Source organism: Rutilus rutilus (genome assembly GCF_951802725.1).
Source record: "Rutilus rutilus genome assembly, chromosome: 4".
Classification (NCBI taxonomy): Eukaryota; Metazoa; Chordata; class Actinopteri; order Cypriniformes; family Leuciscidae; genus Rutilus; species Rutilus rutilus.
Window position 1 is genome coordinate 47,106,945 of NC_140212.1, and position 23,081 is coordinate 47,130,025.

The 23,081-nt window shown below is 37.8% G+C and overlaps 1 protein-coding gene and 1 long non-coding RNA gene across 7 annotated transcripts in view; one reads left to right on the plus strand and one right to left on the minus strand.

The window, feature by feature from the left end:
• The window catches only part of LOC311289542 (NLR family CARD domain-containing protein 3-like), a 93,274-nt gene that overhangs the window by 13,480 nt on the left and 56,713 nt on the right, over nucleotides 1–23,081 (minus strand). For all 4 annotated transcript variants that reach the window (XM_084407623.1, XM_084407624.1, XM_084407626.1 and 1 more), the window contains one exon: nucleotides 3,907–3,953. In XM_084407623.1, the coding sequence (XP_084263749.1) occupies nucleotides 3,907–3,953 (47 nt within the window). The remainder of the gene's footprint in view (nucleotides 1–3,906; nucleotides 3,954–23,081) is intronic.
• On the plus strand, nucleotides 3,913–10,636 carry LOC311289576. 3 transcript variants are annotated; one of them, XR_014627151.1, is made up of 6 exons: nucleotides 3,913–6,725; nucleotides 6,997–7,088; nucleotides 7,467–7,561; nucleotides 7,742–7,839; nucleotides 8,755–8,876; nucleotides 10,539–10,636. It is a non-coding gene; the product is annotated as an uncharacterized lncRNA (long non-coding RNA). The 3 variants fall into 3 exon arrangements; XR_014627152.1 differs by having other exon boundaries at nucleotides 3,913–6,517; XR_014627153.1 differs by having other exon boundaries at nucleotides 3,913–6,517; nucleotides 8,755–8,871.

The following is a 23,081-nucleotide window of genomic DNA, read 5'->3' on the forward strand; positions in this document are numbered from 1 at the left end:
CATTGTCCTTGCATTGTGGCTCAGTCAGTGTCACACCTGAATGAATGGCTAATTATGCAGAGTCATTATGCAGAGTGGGTGGGACAACCCAGGTGTAAACTACTCCTTCACGCCCCCCTCGCATATTGGCTTTCCAAGCAAAACCTGTTTTACACCATTTAAATCAATGTATTTTTTTTTGTGAACGATAAAGCAAGACTATTTTCACATAATTTTGAAGCCAGTACTCAAAGGTACAACATCAATTTGACAAAAGTCTTGTGGACACATATTTAATATGTGTTTTGTGGTCTTAATTCAGCCACTTTCATTTTAATTTTTTCCAATAACCACGCATAAACATTATTCTCTTAAAAATACAAACATCTACATACACGTTGCCCGCATATTTTGGTAGCCCTGTTTGTGCTATATAGAGTGATTTTACACCTTTGCCATTAACATGTTTATAAATAACTGAAAAAAGCACAAATTTCAAGGCATGTCAGAACATCTCAAGGGCTCCAAAAACACCTTGGTCCCCAGAGGGTTAAGACTCACTGAAACACCAGTGTGCATCAGTGAAAGACTGATGACCCTCCGTATACCCCTGGTGAAGAACCACTATGCCGCACTTCAAAGTATGTATGCTCCAACTGTACCATCTGATAGTGAGTCTAAAGACTCCTTTTACCAAACACTGGATGAGGGTCTCCACCAGATCCCCAAGAACGGTAAGATCCTCCTGCTTGGGGACTTCAACGCTCGTGTTAGGCAGAACAGTGGGATATGGAAAGGAGTTCTTGGCAGGCACAGGATTGGTCAGGTCAACACAAATGGCTTGAGGTTACTTACCCTCTGCTCTGAGCACAACCTGACCATAACCAACACCATCTTCCAGCAAAAGACCAAATACAAAACATCATGGATGCACCCACGCTCCAAACATTGGCACCTGATTGATTATGTCATCATCAGACGTTGTGACATCAGAGATGTTCTCATAACCCGGGCCATGAGAAGTGCGGAATGCTGGACAGATCACCGCATGACCATGACCAAGGTCCTCATGAAAATGTGCCCCCCATCGTCGGGAAGTGCAGAGAACTCTGCGGAACTTACAGAACAAGTGGTGGATGGAGAAGGCTCATGAAATTCAGTCATTTGCTGACAGAAATGATATGCACAACTTTTACAATACAGTTAAATCCATTTATGGCCCAGGAAGTCACTGCATCACTCCCCTGAAAACAGCAGATGGGCTCAAAGTCCTGAATAGCATCTCACGACCCGAATAGCATCTTGGAGAGGTGGGCTGAACATTTTAACACCCTACTGAATCAGGACTCTTATGCAGACTATACCATCCTGGATGAACTTCCTGAATTTACCCCCAATTGATAACCTTAGCCATCCTCAAACTTTCATGGAGGTTCTGACAGCTGTCCACTCCCTGAAGTGCAACAAGTCTCCTGGCTCTGACAATATTCCTGCAGAACTGCTAAAAGTTCCTGCCGGGGGGTGGTGTGGCGCAATGGATAAGACACATGCCTTTGGTGTGAGAGACCCGGGTTCGAATCCACTGTGAGACACCAATGTGTCCCTGAGCAAGACACTTAACCCCTAGTTGCTCCAGAGGCGTGCGACCTCTGACATATATAGCAATTGTAAGTCGCTTTGGATAAAAGCGTCAGATAAATGTAAATGTAAATGTAAATGTAAATGTAAAACAGGGAGGGTATCTCTGCACAAGAACACTACACCATTACATCACCAAGGTTTGGGCTGATGAATTCATCCCACAGCATTGGAGGGATGCTAGTATTGTCACCATATATAAAAGCAAAGGGGATAGGGCTATTTGTGACAACCATAGGGGCATATCACTTGCTGTGGCAGGTAAGGTCCTGGCCAAGGTGATGCTACAAAGACTGATCAATGACATCACAGAGTCTATGCTACCGAGTCACAATGCGGGTTAGAAGGAACAGGAATACAGTCGACATGGTCTTCACAACCCGGCAACTCCAGGAAAAGTGCAGGGAGCAACATAAAGATCTGTTAATGGCTTTTGTCGACCTCTCCAAAGCCTTCGACACTGTGCAGAGAGATCTCTTGTGGGAAGTCCTCCTCCGGTTCGGATGCTCCACTAAGTTTGTCAACATCCTCCGTCAGTTTCACGATGGAATGACTGCTACGGTGATAATAGGAGGTCAACAATCAAGCCTTTTCCCTGTGCGCACAGGGGTAAGGCAGGGATGTGTACTGGCACCAGTGCTTTTTAACATCTTCCTCATATGTGTCACCCAGCTTCTCCACAAGGAGATTGAAGACAACAGTGGGGTGACAGTAGCATACAGGCTGGACGGCAACCTCTTTAATATCAGGAGACTGCAGGCAACCACCAAATTGCACGGAGTGAGGATACTTGAGCTGCAGTATCGATGACTGCGCTCTTGTATCTCACTCTTCACAAGACCTCCAGTCTGTCTTAGATGCAGCAGTAAGGGCATATAGCAGGATGGGGTTGACCATCAACACTGCCAAAACAGTGATAATCTGACAGTGGAGTGCAAACATCCCATCCGCACCACCCATCTTCTCTGTTGCAGATGAAAAACTGTTGGTTGTTCCATCATTCAAATACCTGGGGAGCATTATCTCTGAAGACAATAACATTGACAATGAGGTCAAGAACAGAATCAAACAAGCATCAGCTGCCTTTGGAAGACTCCAGCGGCGGGTTTTTCAGAATAAGAACCTTCATTGCCTTCACACTGAGATCCTCAGAAGAGCAGGTTGCAAGAGTATTGAGGCCACAATCACCTAGCACCAACTGCGCTGGTTGGGGCATGTCATAAGGATGCCCTACAACCGTCTGCCCCGCAGAGTGCTATATGGCAAGCTACAACAAGGTCAGCGCTCTGCTGGAGGACAGAAGAAATGCTTCAAAGACCAATTGAAGACAGTGCTAAAGAACTGCAAAATAAAACCTGGGGACCTGGAGAACATGGATGCTGACCGCAACAGCTGGCAGCAGCTATGTCTAGATGGGACCCAAGCACTGGAGGAAAAAAGGACAGTCAGGAGACAACAAAGAAGGTTCAGGAGAAACACTCCCATAAATACCAGTAACAACAATACCATGTATATGTATATATATATATAGAATATGTGGATCCAGAATCGGATTATTCAGCCATCAGAAAAGTCATCATTAAAAGACAGAAGTGGACGTCATCATCGGATTTGATGGACAACTACAAGCAAGCAAGTGTGAGTGTGAGTGTGAGTGTGAGTGTGTGTGTGTGTGTGTGTGTGTGTGTGTGTGAGAGAGAGAGAGGGAGAGTGTGTGTGTGTGTGTGTGTGTGTGTGTGTGTGTGTGTGTGTGAGAGAGAGAGAGACACAGTATGTGTGTGTGTGTGTGTGTGTGTGTGAGAGAGAGAGAGAGAGAGACAGAGTGTGTGAGAGAGAGCGAGTGTGTGAGAGAGCGAGTGTGTGTGTGTGAGAGAGAGAGAGAGAGAGAGAGAGAGAGAGAGAGAGAGAGAGAGAGAGAGTGTGTGTGTGTGTGTGTGTGTGTGTGTGTGTGTGTGTGTGTGTGTGTGTGTGTGTGTGTGTGTGCCCTTGTTTATATTACATTGTGGGGACCAAATGTCCCCATAAGAATAGTAAAACCTGAGATCACCTACATTGTGGGGACCAGCCAGCGGTCCCCACTTTTCAAAAGGCTTATAAATTACACAGGATGAGTTGTTTTTAGAAAGTAAAAATGCAGAATGTTTCCTGTGATGGGTAGGGTTAGGGGTAGGGTTAGTGTAAGGGGATAGAATGTACAGTTTGTACGGTATAAAAACCATTACGTCTATGGAGAGTCCCCACAAAGATAGTGAACCAGACATGTGTGTGTGTGTGTGTGTGTAGACGTACATTTGTGTAGTCCTGCTGTAATCCAGATCTCTCCTCCATGATCCACACTACAAAACACACAGTGACAGTTAATCAGTAAACAGACTCTCAGACACACACACACTCTCAGACACACACTCTCAGACACACACTCTCAGACACACACACACACACTCTCTCTCTCTCTCTCTCTCTCTCTCTCTCTCTCTCTCTCTCTCGTGGAAATTTAATATGTTCTTCATGTTTGCATTTTTTTTTATTCATAGAATCTTAGAAATATGATGATAATCAGATGAATGTAGTGTCGATACATACCCTTATGAATATATGATGAGTATGTTTATGTCCTTGTATATGACCTGACAAAAGTTAATGTGACTGAAAGTATGACCGAGACAGAAAGTCTCCATTCAAGGGTGTAATATGATTAAGTATGATAGACAAATCTAAACAATATGTTTTATTGCTAAGATGTATCTTGATGTAGCCTCAGGAAAACAACCTTGGGGGAGGAACAACTATAAAGAATGAAGTAAACCCCCCACTCGTTGTCACACTCTGCAGTAATGTAATGACTGTATGACTGCTGACCTTTCCTTGATCCATGTTTGTCTCTTATTCAGTGATGTAAAATTGTTTCCCACTACACTCTCACACACACACTTTCTCTCTCTCTCTCTCTCTCTCTCTCCCCCCGTCTGTGCCATGTGAGCGTTGAGCGCGGAGTGTTTGAGGGTGTGAGGTACGAGTGATTCCTTTCTATTTTTCCTTCTTTTCTATCTTTTTTTTGTGTGTATGTTTTGTTTTGCTTGGTGGGTGACTGTTGACCTCGTGAGTGTTGGTGAAGTGGTTAATTTACGGGGCTCTCTGCTCCCAGTGTTTGTACTGAGAGCATGGCAAATCCAGGTGTGCAGAATCTCGGGTTTCTAACGAGATGGCATGCGGTTAAAATTGATTAAATTTTTGGTGTTGAAGAATGTAGTTTAGCTATAGGTATGTTAATTGGTTACGAGAATATCTTGTCAGCATCGCGGATGAATGGTGCTGTTGTTGTTTTCGTTAAGACAAATGAATTGGCGAATCAACTGGTGGAGACTGGTGTTGATATTCGTGGCATTTTTGAGCAGGTGCTTCCTCTTTCTACACCCTCAAAAAGGGTAACGTTATCTAACGTGCCACCCTTTATTAAGAATGAGGTTTTGGTAGAGATGCTTTCCAGATATGGTAAAATGGTGTCAACAATAAAGATGATCGCAATTGGGGGAAAGTCTTCTCTACTAAAACATGTGGTGTCATTTAGACGGTATGTCTATATGATTCTAAAAGATAATGTTGAAGAATTGGACTTAACTCAAAATTTTCATAATGAGGATTTTAATTATATGATTTTCGCCACAACGAACACAATGAAATGTTTTGGTTGTGGTGAAAACGGACATCTTGTACGTGATTGCCCTAGGAAAGTGGATAAAACAAATAATAAAAATGCTGAGACAATTGATGATACAACCGCTACGAGTACAATTGCTAGAGAATTGCAGAACGTAACTATAGATGCGGAAAGGCCGGGAACAAGTGCGGCTTGTGTACCCGCTGCATTAATAGATGCGGAGAAAAATACATCATATTTTAATAATTAGCGGTTTAATAAGAAAATTAAAGGAACGTTATGCTAATAAACCGATTAAAGGACTTGATGTTCGGGAGGTGAGCCATACTGAAACAGAAAGTGACAGTGAGGTCTCTGAGTGTAGTATTTCAGATAGTTTACCTCAGAGTGGATTTTCTAGTCGAGTATAGTGTAGACGACATCAAACAGTTTTTAAAAGTGACAAAAAATGCAAGGAAAGTTAAAATTGAAGAGTTTTTTCCAGATATTTTGCAATTTATTGAGAAGGCAAAAACTTTCAGGAGTGAGAGCTGTTTCACCGACCAAGAAGGTTATCGGTTAAAAAAGATACTTGCCAGACTAAATGCTCAATCAGAACTCAGTGAAAATAGTCAAAATGGTTAAGGGTTGTTGTTCTTCGTGTTTATTTTCTTGGTTACGGTGGGAGGTGCTTCTTTTCCTATTTACAGATGGTGGACAACCAGAATGAGACTTTTACCGCCGCCGTTCCCGCGGCGGCAAAATTGGGATGTGCATTTGCTGCCTTTTACCGCTGAGTGGCGCTGTAATCACAGACTTTGAAAAGTGTCAGTTTATTCTCTTTATGACGTAATCTGCCGCGGCAGTAATCTGAGCTGAGAGGCCACAGAGTTAAACGAATAAACGAATTCAAATTCATTAAATTTAAACAAAGTAGACACGTTAAAAGTGTGTGCCCAGTTTTTCTATAATTTAGAAAGGCTATGTCAATACCCAGATAGCACACGTACGTCGGGCCGACGTTGGCCCAACATCGAGCGTCGGCCTCCCTCCCTATAACATCGCAAAGGCGTCGGCCAGGCGTAGGCAGATCTCTTGTCAGTCAGTGCTCTATTTCCCAGCTCCGTTACGTCGGCTTTAGGTCGGCCCACTATACGGGAGGCCGATGTCGCGTTGTGCTTGTGAACTTTCAAGTCGCTTTCAAACACTGGAGCGGCCGCGGCGCAGAGTTGCCATGGAAACGCCGCGGGACCACTGCGACTGGTAAGCAGGAAAACTCCCTCTCTCGCTGTTGTTTTCAAATTCACTGCTTTCAGGTCATATTAGTCTCTAAAATCACACGGATAATACACACAACTGTTCTTGACACTTCTCTTACTTGTAATTGATACGCTTATGGTGAATATTTACTTTTATATGGCTTTGTGTCTTCGGAAAAAGTCCGTTAGCATCTCAACTGTTTTCAGAAGAGGTAAGTTAAGCTAAGCTAAGTTAACGTTAACTCGGTTGAGCTTTTGTTTATGAAAGTTTGGGCTTTTAATCACCTCTTATGTGTATATGAGAGGTTTTGTAAAGGTTTTACTTGGAAGTGAGCTAATTTATTTTACACAAACGTAAACATAAACGTATGTAATCGGTGACGTCACTTACATGGAGAACTTACACTTAGACTTAAGTTACATGGTTGAAACTAGCTCAATGGTAAACAAATATTGATTAAAAAAAATGTTCTGTGATTTCAGCAGCAACAAAATAACCCATAACAGAGGGAAAGCTCCACGACTTCAACATTTCTGAAGAAAGCTACTGCCGGAGAAGTAGGAAATACAGGCAGGTAGGTAACGTTAGGAAATCCAAAACTAAAGAATTAATTACTGATTTTAGGAAACAGAGTCCCCCTCTTCCCCTCACTATCATAACCTATTGAGATAATACAAGAATACAACCTTGGCACAATAATTGATAGTAAGCTATGTTTTGAATCACACACTGATGCTGTTTGTGCCAAAGCCCAGCAGCGAATGTATTTTTACCGTAGACTGAGGAATTTTAACATTGACCCCACTTTGATGAGAATGTTTTATTCAGTCTGTTTAACCTTCTGTTTTATCTGCTGGTTTGGTTCCTTGTCTACAAAAAACGATTAGAGAGTATTGTTAGGACGTGTAGCAAGATTGCAGGCTTTAACTTTCCCCCTCTCTCACACATTTAGCAGCTACTCCAACAGAGTGGCAAAGAAGGCACTATCTATTGCAGCTGACCCTAGTCATCCTTTGTCCTGCCAGTTCAAGCTACTTCCCTCAGGCCGTAGGTACTCCATGCCCAGATGCAGGTCAAATAGATTCAGAAACTCATCTCAGAAAAGCATTTCACCTCTGCTGTAGCTTATATATAATATAGCTTAGCTATAGCTTCTTACTTGTAATAAACCTGCCATTATATAATAATATTGTTGGCTCTGTGACAAATGGTTTGTTGTGTTCCTAGATCCTTCAATGTTGATGCCCTGGCCCTCCACCGTAGCAGAGTTGGGCGGATCATCATCTCGGATCATCATCTCTAAGGCGCTATGAACCATATGATTAGTAAGTAAAACTTCAAACATACACTAATGTCTAACATGCACTAATTGTGTTGGTAAAAAAATAATGTTTTGAAAGAAGTCTCTTATGTTCACCAAGACAGCATTAAAAACAATAATATCGTGAAATAATATAACAAATTTTAAATAACTGTTTTCTATGTGAATATATTGTAAAATGTAATTAATTCCTGTGATCAAAACTGAATTTTCAGCATCACAGCTTCATATGATCTTTCAGAAATCATTCTAATTTGATGATTTGACGCTCAAGAAAAATGTATGATTATTACCAGCTTTCATTTTCTCAAAGGCGTAGCAGGATACCCAGGGCTTGGTTTACACCTATCACAATTTCTAGCCACTGGGGGACCATAGGCAGGCTAGGGGAACTCATATTAATGTTACAAAACCTCAAAAGTGAAATTTTCATACCATGCAACCTTTAAGTGTTTTATACCAGTTTTCTATGTGAGGAAAACGCTTAACTGTACATAGTAGTCTATTTTTAATTAGTATGGTGTTTACAGAGTTATCATTTATTTATTTTAATATCACTGTCTATGCGTTAAGTCACGTTCTGCAAGTGCAAATCTCTAAATTCAACTTTGAACTTTGGTATTTTACAGGGGACAAGTTCTCAAATTCACATTTTTATGCTCTTGAGTTTTGCTACTCTTTTACTTTCATAAAAAACCTTACTGATAATGTTCGGGGCTCAGACACACTCTCCCAATTTAAATCTAGACTAAAGACACAACTCTTTAGCCAAGCATTCAATTAACACATCTCATAATCTTGTTTTACAGTTAATATGTGATGAAATAGTAAAAAGTTCACATGATCATCTTTTGCCTGAAATAATATGAACTGCAGCTATGCTAATCTTTCTCCTGTTGCTTCCCTGTTTCTATCTCAGGATGCTCAGCAAATTCACTAGAGATTATAGCAGCTCCAGTTTGGATCCAGCCTCACTTGTGAAGACTTCAGATGATGGCAACTATAGATGGACATAAAAAAACTGCCAGATATTAAGGTGGGGTAAGTGATATTTCAAAAACGCTGTTGGACACTGTTGATATTTGGAATGAACCCAAACAAACACACCCCTTTCTTCAATGCTCCACCTCCAAAACTCACTAGATTGCCCAGCAGCCGCATCACATTATTGGTGTAAATAACTAATTTATGTTATTGCATGACCTGCTCAATAAAAGCGCAACACTAAGAACGTTTCAGGAAACACGTTTTTAATTATGATAAGGGCTGGATTTCCCAAATCTTCTTAAAGCTACATCATTCCTAAGTTATACCTTAAGCTGTACCTTATCGTTAATACGTGTTTCCCGAAACGTTCTTAGTTAATTGTACCTTCTGTAAGTCATACGTTCGGATATTTCCCCACCGGTTAATCAAAGTGTGACAACACCGGTAATACCATAATAGAAGTGACGCGCATGCGATGCAGCGTGCTCGTTTTTCCAGGCGCGCATATGCCACAGCGAGATGAAAACATCTCAACTTTTCAGAATGCCACAAGAGCACCGCTGGTCATGTGACAAAAACCAACCGATCAGCTTTGGCCTTTCCGTAACAACATGGAAAACTCGGCCGAACAGCCGATCATAGCTGTACAGGGCGAGTTTTTATTTCTCATCTCCATAAATATATCTAGTAGTAAAGCTAATGCAAGGGCTAGAAATCAATTATTCCTTTGCTGATACTTCCTTGTCATCATGGAGAGCGCAGTTCATGGTTGCATAGCAACGACAGACGCCACGGGAGCGCAAGTGCTTGTAGAAAGGAGAGAGCGCTTTTCACACGTTTTTAGACGCGATATGTGAACGGCTCCTAATTCAGGATAAACTGAGAATCTATTTGGTTTAAAATCATTTTTGTTTTGTTTAAAATGGAGATCACGATAACATACATCAGAATAACATGTTTCAGTCTACTTAAAAAAAAGATACTCAATTGAATCATTAATTCAAACACTTTTAAAACCAATTAATTCAGTGTCTCATTCATAAACACCTGGGCTGGGTTTCGCGATAACGTTGTCTCTTAGCGTGCTACGAAGACTCTTAAGGTATAACTTAACTAAAGGAATACCATTTATAGGCGTGTTCCCCGAACCATACCTTAGAAAGCTGCTAAAGATATTCCTTCTTCCGTGTGACGTTACCCAGTGCTGCCCGTGGCGATGCTGCTGAATCTGCTGATATTGATGGCTCGAGAATCAATCTCGTGCAGGGGCTGCTTCACTGCGTTAACTGAGAAAGCGGTGTTCTTTATAAAAGCAATTAAGAAATGTACGCGGGTTGGGTGAAAATAAACACTGACATGGATTCGGATGGCAATAAAATCACAGACTTACCCCTGTAAATGTTTAAAATACCATACGAACCCATGAGAAACAGTTAGCATCTACTTACAATTTAACTGACAGTATGCTTACACTGGCCTTTGAAAGCGCACCGCGGACAACTATTCGCTGTATCACTGCCATAGTTTGAGCAAACTCCCCACTACAATCATTCCCTTTAAATAGACTATTAAACCTATTAAACTATTAAATGATTTGCCAGCTGATGTACCTTTGATTGTTGTTAGATTTTTAATTATATTATCCAGTGTAATGACAATTTTATTCTTAGCTTTAGTCCTAACTGCTTTTTCTCAATGTTTTTCACTCTGTTACAGGTTGCCAGGAAGAATCCTTCTCTACATTGTTGCTGTTCCTTTTTGATCCCTTTTCTCCTGGAGTTCTTTCTGGTGTCATTAAAATGTCTTAACTTGAATTGTGTCTGTTCATTATACTAGAGACAGTTACACACAAAATTAAGAAGATATTTTTCAATGTCAGTAGAGCCTACTTTTTTCATATTGGATAGTCAAGTAACTCCAGGGCTGTATATATGTACATAGACATTGAGGGGGACAAGTCCTACACTGCAAAACATGCTTTTCTTACTTAGTATTTTTGTGTTGTTTCCAGTCCAAATATCTAAAAATTCTTAAATCAAGAAGTAAGAAAAAATAATCTTGATTCAATTGGAAAACAAGATTATTTTTTCTTACCCCACTGGCAGATAATTTATCTTATTTTAAGCAAAAATTACTTAAATTACTTTGTTTATCTGAAAACAAAATAGAATTTCTTATGTTATTTTACTTCTCTAGTAAATGCTTCTTGATTTAAGAATGTTTAGATATTTGGACTGGAAACAACACAAAAATACTAAGAAAAGCATTTTTTTGCAGTGTATAATTATGTCAATATTAACAATAGTATGTCAATAGTTAGAAATGGCCAAACTGGAAATTCAGTATTGGAAATTCTTGCTCCACTCTGTTTTTAGGATGGCAAAAAGGTTTAAAAGTTACATTTTAGGCTGGTCTACCTTACAGCGACCATCCAAATAGATAGCCAATCAAATCATAGAAGGCGGGGTTTACTGTTCACAGAAGCAGAGCATGTGTTTCATCAGTTTAACGTTAAAAGAGTGCGAGGTAAGATGGAAGTGTAAAACTACTCCACTTTTTTTCTTGAATATGGCCATTTTGAGGGATGAAAGTTGCATGTGTTCAGTATCAAAGCTATTTTATCAATTTAAGTCTCGGGGCAATGTTGACTACATTTTGTGCTGCTGAGTGAGTGTTGCAGCGCGATCTCCGCTCTGTGTGTGTGTGCGTGCGTCAATGAAAGCAGCGCATGGTGTCTAATGTAAAGAGTAGCCCGAAAGGTCCGACCTATAAATAAAGGTCCTATAAAACCCATGCAGAGCTGCCAAAAGATTTACAGCTTTGCATCGTTCAAACATCGGCCGGATATCATTTTCGATCAAAGGCCGACGTCGAGGAGACATATTGCCGATGAGCAAACGATCTCTGAGCGACATCGTGCCGATGGAACTTTGTACATCGGGCCAACGTCGGCCCGACGTACGTGTGCTATCTGGGTAGGTTACTTGTCATTTACTTACATAAAATTAAAACATTTTCAGGACTTGCAGTTACTAACCGATGTTAGTCGGTTTAAGCATTCTTTGTTATATTCAGAATTAAATAGGCTTACATGTTGTTATGATTATCAATTGAATTATTTAATAAATAATCAACCACAATGCCTATTACTGCCGCAGCAAAAATAAACCAGTCGAATTTCAAAGTCGAAGCGAAATGACTAGGCTATACCGGGTGCCGCAAGTGACAGGGCAAAACAGCAGCAACTGCGGCATTTTAAAAGGTAAGTTTCCTATCTGTTTATTTAAAAAAAATTTTTGAAAAAAATAAATAAACATGGTGCAAGATCTTGTAAAAAAAAAAAAAAAAAAAAAAAAAAAAAAAAAATTTCATTATTTGAACAAAAATGAGACTGATTGAATATGTAAAAATATAAACAAACAAAGTAGAGAATAAAACAAACTTTTAGGGAAAAAATATAGGCCTATTATGCTACAACAGAATTGGTTAACATTAACGAAAGCAAAATATGTAAAAATACATTTAAAACAAAATAAAACAAAACAAATTCGTGGCCGAATTCAAATCGGTTCAAATACCGAACAAACAGTAGTAGACCTAGGCTATTCAGACCATAGCTCTGTGGTCAATAAAAATATCAGTAGTCCAAGTTAGTTCGGGATTCGAACCCGTGTCATCTAAATGATCGTAACGTAAGTTCAACCACTCGGCCACGATTCACTCGTTGCGACATGGCCTAACGTTCCAGTGTGTGTTCGCTCAAACGCTCTTCATTCAAATGAACGCGCCGCCGCGTTTGTCGAACACTAATTCAACATGCCAGAATAAAACCTGGCTTTAGAACAATGCATAGCGCCACTCGTCGTGGTGTGCCAAAAAATTTACAATAATTTAGTTTCATTTATTTCAGTGTTAATGTTTGAGTTAAAAAAAATCCTCTACAAATTAAATTAACACAAAGTCGGCTATAAGAGTCCTTTATAGGCTACGTAAAAAAGCAAAGGGCTTACAGTCTTAACATTTAGGCTACTTTGCTTAAATTCGATACATTTATTTTCAGTAGGGCCTAATAAATTTGTAGGGATGTAATTTCAGTATGCTTTACCAACGCTATGTATTCAGTTAAAGTTCCAAGAGGTCTGGTCTCTATATTTCCTTCCCAGCTGACACTAATATGCAAGTGCACAGCAAAATTCTATTCTAAAAAAAAAAAGTATATAGGCCTATTATACTGTTGTAGCCATTAAATAATCTCATTTAGTATCATATTTGTTAAAATATTATAATGTTATTTTTTTCCATCTATGTTGAATATGAAAAGTGAACAGCACGAGTAAGATAGGATGCATTATATCGAGAGATGGATATGGAGTGGGTCAGACATGATTTTGACCACTTCATTACGTTTTGTTTAGTAGAAAACCTTTCTTTAAAGTGAATTTCGTTTTCTATAAATTGTATCTTAATTTTAATCAATTTTTCATCAACCAATTGCCTGTATTTAAATAAGTAAGAGAAGCAAATATAACAGACACTAATCATGGAGGCGCCCGCGCGGTCACTTGCATTGCACGTCAGCTGGAGCGCATCTCATCCTAACTTAACGAAACTCAGCGTATGCCTCACACAGACATGATAAATACATCAAATACACAAAGCTTGAAATGTCTTCAAACGAAATAATTCAAAACGAAAAGAAAAAGGCTACTCTCTGATTATGTCTATATGTGCATTTCTCTCTAGGTGCGTTCACTACAAATATGGCGATCGTCAACTTCATCTTTGTAGTCGACACTGTCAGAAAACACTAGTTTATTGATAAAAATCAATGCACGCATCACCGGATTTACAAATAGGCTACACATCTTGCTTGTTGCACGCACACATTATGTCGAAAAAACGAAATATTATGTTGAAATAACATTATTATTAATAATACATCTTTTAGAATATTTGATTAAATGCTGATTGTTGCGCTTGTTCAATTTAATAAAATTAAAACTTTAATTGTGATAATTAAAATAATTGAAAATTAAATATTTAGTGGCCAAGTTTTGCTAATTTATTATATAGGCTATTATATGCATATTGCCTATATTAAGTAGGTCATAAGACAAGGCATATATTAGTTATTTTAGCTGTTATGAGAAAAATAAATCTAACGAAATCTAAAATCTAAATCTAATAAATCAAAAAAATATATATAGCCTATATATATAACGCCAGTTCAACATGCCAGAATAAAACCTGATTTTTGAACAATGCGTAACGCCACTCGGCCTGGTGTGCCAAAACACTACATTTTAAACTTCAATGTTTAATTCAAAACAATCTCAAAACGCGTTGTGACATTTTTTTAAAGCAGTAGCCAAGCCTATATAACCTACATTAAGGGCATTGAAACCAGGATCTTAACTAAAACGCATTCCGAGTAATCTCTCAAAAATTATGCCACACTACTCCATGTATTTTTTTTTTAAGGACTGCTTTTGAAATCACTATAAATTACTATGCAATTGTATCGCTCACGAGAGCTCTTCATTTATCTAATTCCTCAATAGAATAGTAAAAATATTCCGCGTCATTGCTCCTAATATCGTCTCTATTTTTAACTTTTGATTCTATTTTTTTCAGTTCTAAAATTTATTCTATCTTTGGTTCTATTCTGTTGTAGCCTAATAGGCCTATTTATATATATGAAAAATATGCCTATTAGGCTTAGGGTTTTATATTTAACCCACTTACATTTTAAAATGCGGCAATTGCTGCTGTTTTGCACAATGTCCCTTTGCGCCACCTGGCGGTCATTTCGGGAACGACTTTGAAATGCGGCTGGTTTATTTTCGCCGCGGTGATTTCGCCGCGGCAGCTGGCGCGGCGGTAATAGGCATTTTGGTTGTCCACCATCTGTATGGGAGTAGTAAATTTTGCCTCCTTAAATGATAATGGAGCAAGAGAAAGTAGGAAAAGAGCACAGTTGTATGACACAGTTAATGACACAGAAGATGATTGATGTTTTAAAGTTATTGATGTTTTTTAGTTAAACTCCAAGAACTATTTGAGTTGACAAAAAATGGAACTCATTTAGAGTCTTTAAAAAAAAAAGAGAGAAAGCTTCTTTGACTGAATTGTTAGATTTATCTACACAGGGTGCTATAATTAGATCACGTTTTCAGAGTATTGAATCTATGGATGCACCTTCAAAATTCTTTTTTAACATGGAGAGGAAAAATGGGCAAAATAGATTTACTCATGCTCTGCGCTCAGAAACGGGAGTCCTTTTGCGCAATCCTTTAGAGCAGGGGTCTCCCCAGCTAACAATTTTTGGTTCCCATAACGTTAGTTTTTGGTACCCAGAACATTCTCAGAATGTTAGTTTATGGTTCCCAGAACGTTATTTTTTATGGTAACCACCCAGCAACGTTCTGGGAACGTTATTTTATTGTTACATAAAAATAAAACCAAAAAAGAACGTTCCCCTAACGTAAGTATTTGGTTCCCAAAAAAATAACCAAAAAATAACATTAGGGGAACGTTCTGTGTTAACTGGGTCCAACGTTTTTTCATTTGAGAGCTACTTTTTAAAAATGAAAGTGGCTGAGAGCTACTCATGTAATACAATACTTAAATCTCTAAAATAATGTCTCATAACTCTCATATTAACAATTATCCAAACTGTTTTAGACCTAAAAGAGTCTTTGTAGGCCTATGTATGTCTTAAATGGCAGAGAAAAGAACAGAATCAGAGATTACAATTTTTTTTGTATAAAATTGTACTTTGCATAGTATACTGTAAGAACAGAAAATTATAATTATAGCCATTTTAGTTGATCATAGTTGATCATAACTAGAGATGAAATGGCATGAAAATTGAATTGCATGATTATAGTGACCAAAATGAGCACGGTTATCACAGAATCCTGTTTAAAAAACATTAATACCACACAATGAAATCAATTCTCCCAAGTTTTATGTCGAAAACCAGCAAATAACAAATATAATAGGCATCAATATGCACTTTCTGTTTACATAAACATTAAAATAATAACATTAAAAATGATGGCCAGATTTTAAAGGAGTGTCTTGCACATGTTATCTACTAAAATGTACAAGTTTAAATCAAGTTTTGACAAAAAAGGTTTTATAAAAAGATAAACCTCACATATTTCAGCCTTTAAATCATTTTTATAAAAAGAATGAGTCAAAAAAAGATAAATTAATGACATTTACATTGCACATTAGTTTATCTTTTATTATTAATAGTAAAATTCGGTCCGATTTTCCTGTGGCGTCTGTCGTTGCTATGCAATCATGCACTGCGCTCTCCACAACGACAAAGAAGTTTTAGTAGCTAATAGATTTCCACCACCGAAAAATACTTTTTGTAGCTGATTGGTTGGTTCTTGTCACATGACCTGCAGTGCGCTTGCAGCATTCTGAAAAGTTGAGATCTTTTCATCTCGACTAGCTGTGCCTGGAAAAAATTTGTGCGTCGCTTCAATTATGAACGCGTTTGTCGCGCGCCTACATTTGAAATAACGAACTTGAGCGCGCAAAAGACGAGATATGTGAACGGCCCCTTGGCGAGCTACCTCCAATCAGGCCACGAGCTACTGGTAGCTCGCGAGCGACGTGTTGGAGACCCCTGCTTTAGAGATTCGGAATAGAGCGGTAAAATTTTATGAGGATTTATATAAGAGTGAATTGTTGGTTATACAAGGCCTGAATAATGTTTTTCTTGAAAATATGCCGCAAGTATCTGAAGAGGCTAATATCGGAATTAACAAAGCACTGTCGATGGAAGAACTGGAGAGAGCTCTTAAAAGTATGGAAAACGGAAAAACGACTTTTATAAAGGCTTTTGGGCAGAGGTAGGTCCAGATCTACTAGAAGTTCTTAATCAGAGTTTAATTGATGGACAGTTGCCAAAAAGCTGCCGTAGAGCAATCATTACTTTGCTCCCGAAAAGGGGAGATTTAAGTGAGATTAAGAATCGGAGGCCTGTGAGTTTGTTATGCAACGACTATAAAATACTTTCGAAAGCCTTGGCAAATAGATTAGGAGAAGTTTTAGATCAAATTATTCATTCAGATCAGACATATTGTGTGCCTGGTAGGAAAATATTAATGATTTTATATTGATGATTAAAGCTTTGTTTTGTGACGTTGAGAGTATGTTGCAATTAAATGGTGACTTATGCGCTCCTTTTAAGGTTTTAAGAGGGGTTAGGCAAGGCTGTGCACTATCTGGCATGCTTTATACGTTAGCCTAATTGTGCGTTCACACCAGACGCGAATAGTGATTTCAATGTTAAGTCAATGCAAAGACGCGTTACGCGCGTAAAAATTCCTGCGGCGCGAATGAGGCGTAGATTGTGGCAGACGCGAATACGCCTCATTCGCGCGTCAAGTTTGCGTGAATTTAACGTCTGGTGCGTTAAGCACGAATGATTTTATGTAGTGCTTTTTGTGCATTCATGCGTTTGACGCGAATTCGCATCTGCCGCCCGAGTTGAAAAATCTGAACTTCTGCGTCAATTCGTGCCGCGTTAACCAATCAGGAGTCTGCTTGCTGCTGTCACATGGTGAAGTAAAAACAAAGTAAATCTTTTATCACATAAAAACATGATTTCAATATATAAGACATATTCATTTTGTATTGAATGCTATTTATTCCATATCTAAATCTAAATCTAAATCTAAATCCAGATTATATGAAACATTATTATTCTAAAGACAACCAATATATTTTAGTGTATAATAACAGTTCATGTCTGGAGTGTTGTGTGAGAAAGAAAAAAAAAACACAGGACAGGTTAATTACTTTTGAAGGCTGACTCCATTTATCATCAATACAAAAATAAATGGTAACACTTTAGAATACTGTATCTTGCTTACTGCATAACTAATAAGGAATTATTGAGGAACTAATAGATAATTATTTATTAACACTTAAGTCACTACTGTTAACTACTAAGGAAGATGTGTTAACTAATTACTATGTAATAGAATTGTATGATTGTGTTAAGTTTCAGTTAGTTAATCAATAACTAATGAATTATGTCATAACTCTTGAAGGACTATTATTAATTATCTATTAATTAATGTGCAAGAAAAATAACTAAGAAGTAACTACTAATGAACAGTCATACACAGTGGTTACTACAATAAGCCGTTTTATTTTAGCAGTGGAGTGGTGGATGAAGTACAGATAACCCAATAAAATATTACTCCAGTAAAATGATAAACTATTGGCCTATTCATTTTCAAAATTACCTTAGTAAATGTACAAAGGTAATTACTTGAAAAGTAAAAAGCACTGATCAATGTTTTTTTATTTTATTTTCTAGCCAGTTTTAGTCATTCTTCAGCACTAATAAGAAAGACAAGTGCAGACATTTACTAGGCTATATATTGATCTGCAAATAAGCAAACTTTTTTATTTAATTAGCAAAATGTAATATATGTCAAAATGTCATAATGTATGATAACTTATCTATTTTACAAAGGTTTAGATAATACCGTTAATAATGTGTTTTTTACAGTAAGTTTGATTTGAGTCAGAAGTATGTGGTAATTCTGTATTAATTACTAATGAGTTCCCTATATTCTCACTTTAGAATACTGTTCCAGGTTCCAAGTAATTCCTGAAGAATTATCTAATAATTATTTGTTAATTACCAATTAATTTCCTTATATGTTCACTTTAGAATACTGTTTCAGGTTACAAGTAGCCTAATTCCTGGATAATTATTTGATAATTATTTATTAATTACTAATGAGTTCCCTATATTCTCACTTTAGAATACTGTTCCAGGTTCCAAGTAATTCCTGAAAAATTATCTAATAATTATTTGTTAATTACCAATTAATTTCCTTATATGTTCACTTTAGAATACTGTTTCAGGTTACAAGTAGCCTAATTCCTGGATAATTATTTATTAATTACTAATGAGTTCCCTATATTCTCACTTTAGAATACTGTTCCAGGTTCTAAGTAATTCCTGCAGAATTATTTGATAATTATGTATGAATTACAAATAAGTTCCCTATATTTTCAGTTTCCCTCAGTCATTGCCTCAAACATGAATTTACTCAATGGCATTCTATGCTGAGGAAAACAGACACACACAGTACTGTATATAAAATATAAAAACTAATCTGAGGTTAGTTTTGTATGACTGTTCATTAGTAGTTACTTCTTAGTTATTTTTCTTGAACCTTAATTAGTAGATAATTAGTAGTAGTTCTTCAAGAGTTATGACATAATTCATTAGTTATTGATTAACTAACTGTTACTTAACACAATCATAAAAAATATATTACATACTGATTAGTTAACACATCTTCCTTAGTAGTTAACAGTAGTGAAGAAGTAGTTAATGAATAATTACCTATTAGTTCTTCAATAATTACTTATTAGTTATGCAGTAAGTAAGATACAGTATTCTAAAGTGTTACCAAATAAATTACAGATTATGTGGGTGAGGGTGATCCTCGCTCTGATGCGGGACAACAGGTCATTAAACTGGGCGCGGGACAGGCGGAAGCACCGCTGATAGCGGCCGTCATGCAGGCGCAGCTCCTGGAGCAAATCAAAAGTAAAACTCGCCAAACTGGGTTCGCCTCCGAAGGGTCTGGTGGTCACAAATACGGCGACGATGATCCCTACCCGCTGTTCTACTCGCCAGAGCAAATACAGAGCGGTGACTCTCTCGATAAATGATCGATCAACATCAGACATCTTGTAAAAAGATGGCCGCCAATGGGTTTCGAAACTTTCGTCTCTGACGCTTCAATCCGCTTCAATCTTTTGTTTTTATGCGTGTCAATTTCACTCTTGACGCCAGAGGTGGAAAGAGTACTGAAAATTTGTACTCAAGTACAAGTACCGTTACATTGCTGAAATAATACTCAATTACAAGTAAAAGTACTGGTGTCAAAAAAGTAATTGAGTAGTTTTTGAGAAGAGTAATTTGTACTTTTACTTAGAGTACTAGTTACTAATTACTTTTTAGCTGGCGATAGTTAATGCATTACCAATAAAAATATACAACCAAATCATAGATTTATGTAGAAAATAGCTACTTTTAACACATTTTTACCTTATTGTCGAAGGATATTAATTAGTGGATACTGGAATTTCTAACTTCAATATGACACCTTGAAATATGTCAATATTCAGTAGGCCTAGCCTATAATTTTTAATACCATCGGGAAAACTACTACATACTAAATATTTTAATATCTACATTTTTGTCCATCCATTTTGTCAAGGCAATCATTATTTTCAAGCATTGAAAAGCACAACACTCATTGTAACAGTAATCTTTGAATGGAAAAGTTTAATTCAAGTCTTCTGAAGAGACACATCCACTTTATAAGGTGAGATTTTAATTTAGGCTTTTGTTTACATATTTAAACATTGATCAATAACCATTACAATAATCTAATATTTACTCACTCAGTGTATTTGTCTTTACAATAGGGTAACGTGAACTGTTGCAATAGCTCACACACAGCACAAGGAAGCTTGATTTCAATTCAAACTGAATTTAATTTGCAAAAAGACTAGATTTTTCATAACTTTTGACAGCGTTTAATTCAAGAGCATGGAGAGATTGGAGCTGGACGTCATTTGAGTCTGCAGTGAGAACCACTTGGAGAGATTCGCGATTAAACATGATATGACACAGTCCGAGAGCGCACACTCAATATCCGAGTCCAGTTCATTCGTAGCCTACATTTGAGAGCTCGCGTCCAGTTTTCTGCGATTACATGAATGTGCCCTCGCGTTATAATATTGTTCGTGACATTTGCCATTAAAATATGCCATAGAAACTTGCAGGTATTAATAAAATTATGCGTAATAGGCCTACCTGCAATCCCGCGCTGAGAGGAGGCGGGTGTGTCAAACTCGCTGTCGTTGAGATGAGAGAATGAGAACGCGCAGCTGGTATCGTATTGGTGTATAGGCCAAAATGAGTTTTGACAGATATTTCAGTATTGATATGTATCAAAATATAGATATTTTGACAATACTACTATGTAGTTTGTTGTTCCAAACTTTCAGTCCAGCCATTAATCACTCTGAGCTCCTCGCCTCCTTCATGATCAGCTCTGCAAAACCTGCGGCGGCTTTCATTCAGTTTATTGGTCCGTTTTACGATCGAATATTTTTATTGGCTACCGAAATGCCATTCAAAGATTTGAATATCAATTCAAATTGTACTCAGTAACGAAATGTGATTTTACAAGTAGCGAAGTAGATTACTTAGCTTAATATGTACTTGAGTACAAGTAAAATTACAGATTTTAAAATATACTCAAAAAAGTACAAGTACCCAAAAAAACGACTTAATTACAGTAACGTGAGTAGTTGTAATTCGTTACTTCCACCTCTGCTTGACGCGCAAATGGACACAAAGTGGTCAAGCGTATAACTGGACGCGGCAGGCACGAATTTGACACGCTATTCGCGTCCAGTGTGAACGCACAGTTAGAACCTCTTTTGAATAAGTTAAGAGCAGAGATGTCAGGTGTGGTTATGCCAAATTCCACCCATACTGTTAAATTATCAGCTTACGCTGATGATGTGGTGGTACTAATTAAAGATCAAAGTGATGTGAACATGATGTTGCGATTATTGGAAGAGTTCTTCTGCAAAAGTGAATTGGCAAAAAAGCGAAGCCATAAGTGTTGGGAGTTGGTTACGTGGTGAGCCCATTCTTCCAGCTGGTCTGAAATGGACCAGGGATGTTTTTAAATACTTGGGAGTGTTTTTGGGAAATGAGAATGTTGTTAAGAAATATTTTGAAGATGTTATTGAAAAAGTAAAAGGGCGCTTAAATAAGTGGAAGTGTTTACTCCCAAAAATGTCTTATAAGGGGCGAATATTGATAATTAACAATTTGGTTGCCTCCGCTCTCTGGCATCGTTTGATTGGTGTAGACCCCCCAGCAGACTTTTTAAGCAAGATCCAGTCAATCCTAATAGACTTTTTCTGGGATAAGCTGCATTGGGTGCCGAAACATGTGCTGTACCTTTCTAAGGATGAAGGAGGTCATGGACTAGTACATTTGCAGAGTCGAATAGCAGCTTTCCAAATTCAGTTCATACAAAGACTTTTAAAGGACTCAAATGCAAACTGGAGGATTGTAGCTTTGTCTTTACTTTTGTTTGAAGGACTGGGGCTGGATAAAGCCTTATTTTGGATGGATCCTCAAAAGCTAAAACTCTCCAAGTTTCGTGTTTTTTTATCGGAATCTTTTTAAAGTCTGGGCTTTGTCCGAAGTACCAAAGAGAAGGACCGTAAATTCCTTGTACTGGTTGCTGAAAGAGCCATTAATTTTTGGCTCACGCTTGGATCTGTCCAATGAACTGGGTTACTCTGTGACAGAAGAGAATCTTATCAACTCTGGAATTTTAACTATTGGACAGCAGATAGCAGGAGCGGATTTTAAAGATGTGAATTCAATGACTGGACAGCTGGGGGTGAGGTCTACCCGTTTGGTTGCCAGAGTACTTGACAAATGGAGGTCAGCCCTTTCTGAAAATGAGTTGAAATTGTTAACAGATTATTTTGGGGGTTTATTAACCCGGATTGTAGTGATTAATTTCCAAATTTGTATCTAACTCCCTTGATGGGCGATTGCGAGAGCACTTTTTTAAAGGTCAAAGATTTGATTGTAATAGGCATGGATTGTGCATCTGGAAAGGAGTGTTATAAGATTTGTGTCAAAGTGTTTAATAAGAAGGTTTTGGATAAAAGAATTGACACGCCATGGCGTAATGTACTCCAATTAGAAGAGGATGAAAAGCCTGAGTGGAGAGTATTGTATAAGTCACCAATGCCCAAGAGAATTGGGGACTTGCAATGGAGATGTATGTAATAGTTTAGAAGCTGTGTTTGGTAATTCTGTGAAATCTAGAATCCTAATAGATTTGAATTATTATAAAGCAATGGATGACCTTATAAAGTTTGAAATAATTTGGTGTTGTAAAGGGATATTGTGCAAAATTGTTAATGATGAATTATTCTTTCTTTTTTAAAGTTTTTTTTTTTTTTTACTGATTGATGTTTGCTTTAAATGTTGATTATTGATGGTTTGTTTATTGTAATTAAAGGTGTTTAAAAAATCAAACATCTCTCTCTCTCTCTCTCTCTCTCTCACACACACACACACACAATCACTCTCTCTCTCTCTCTCTCACACACACACACACACACACACACACACATACAATCACACACTCTCTC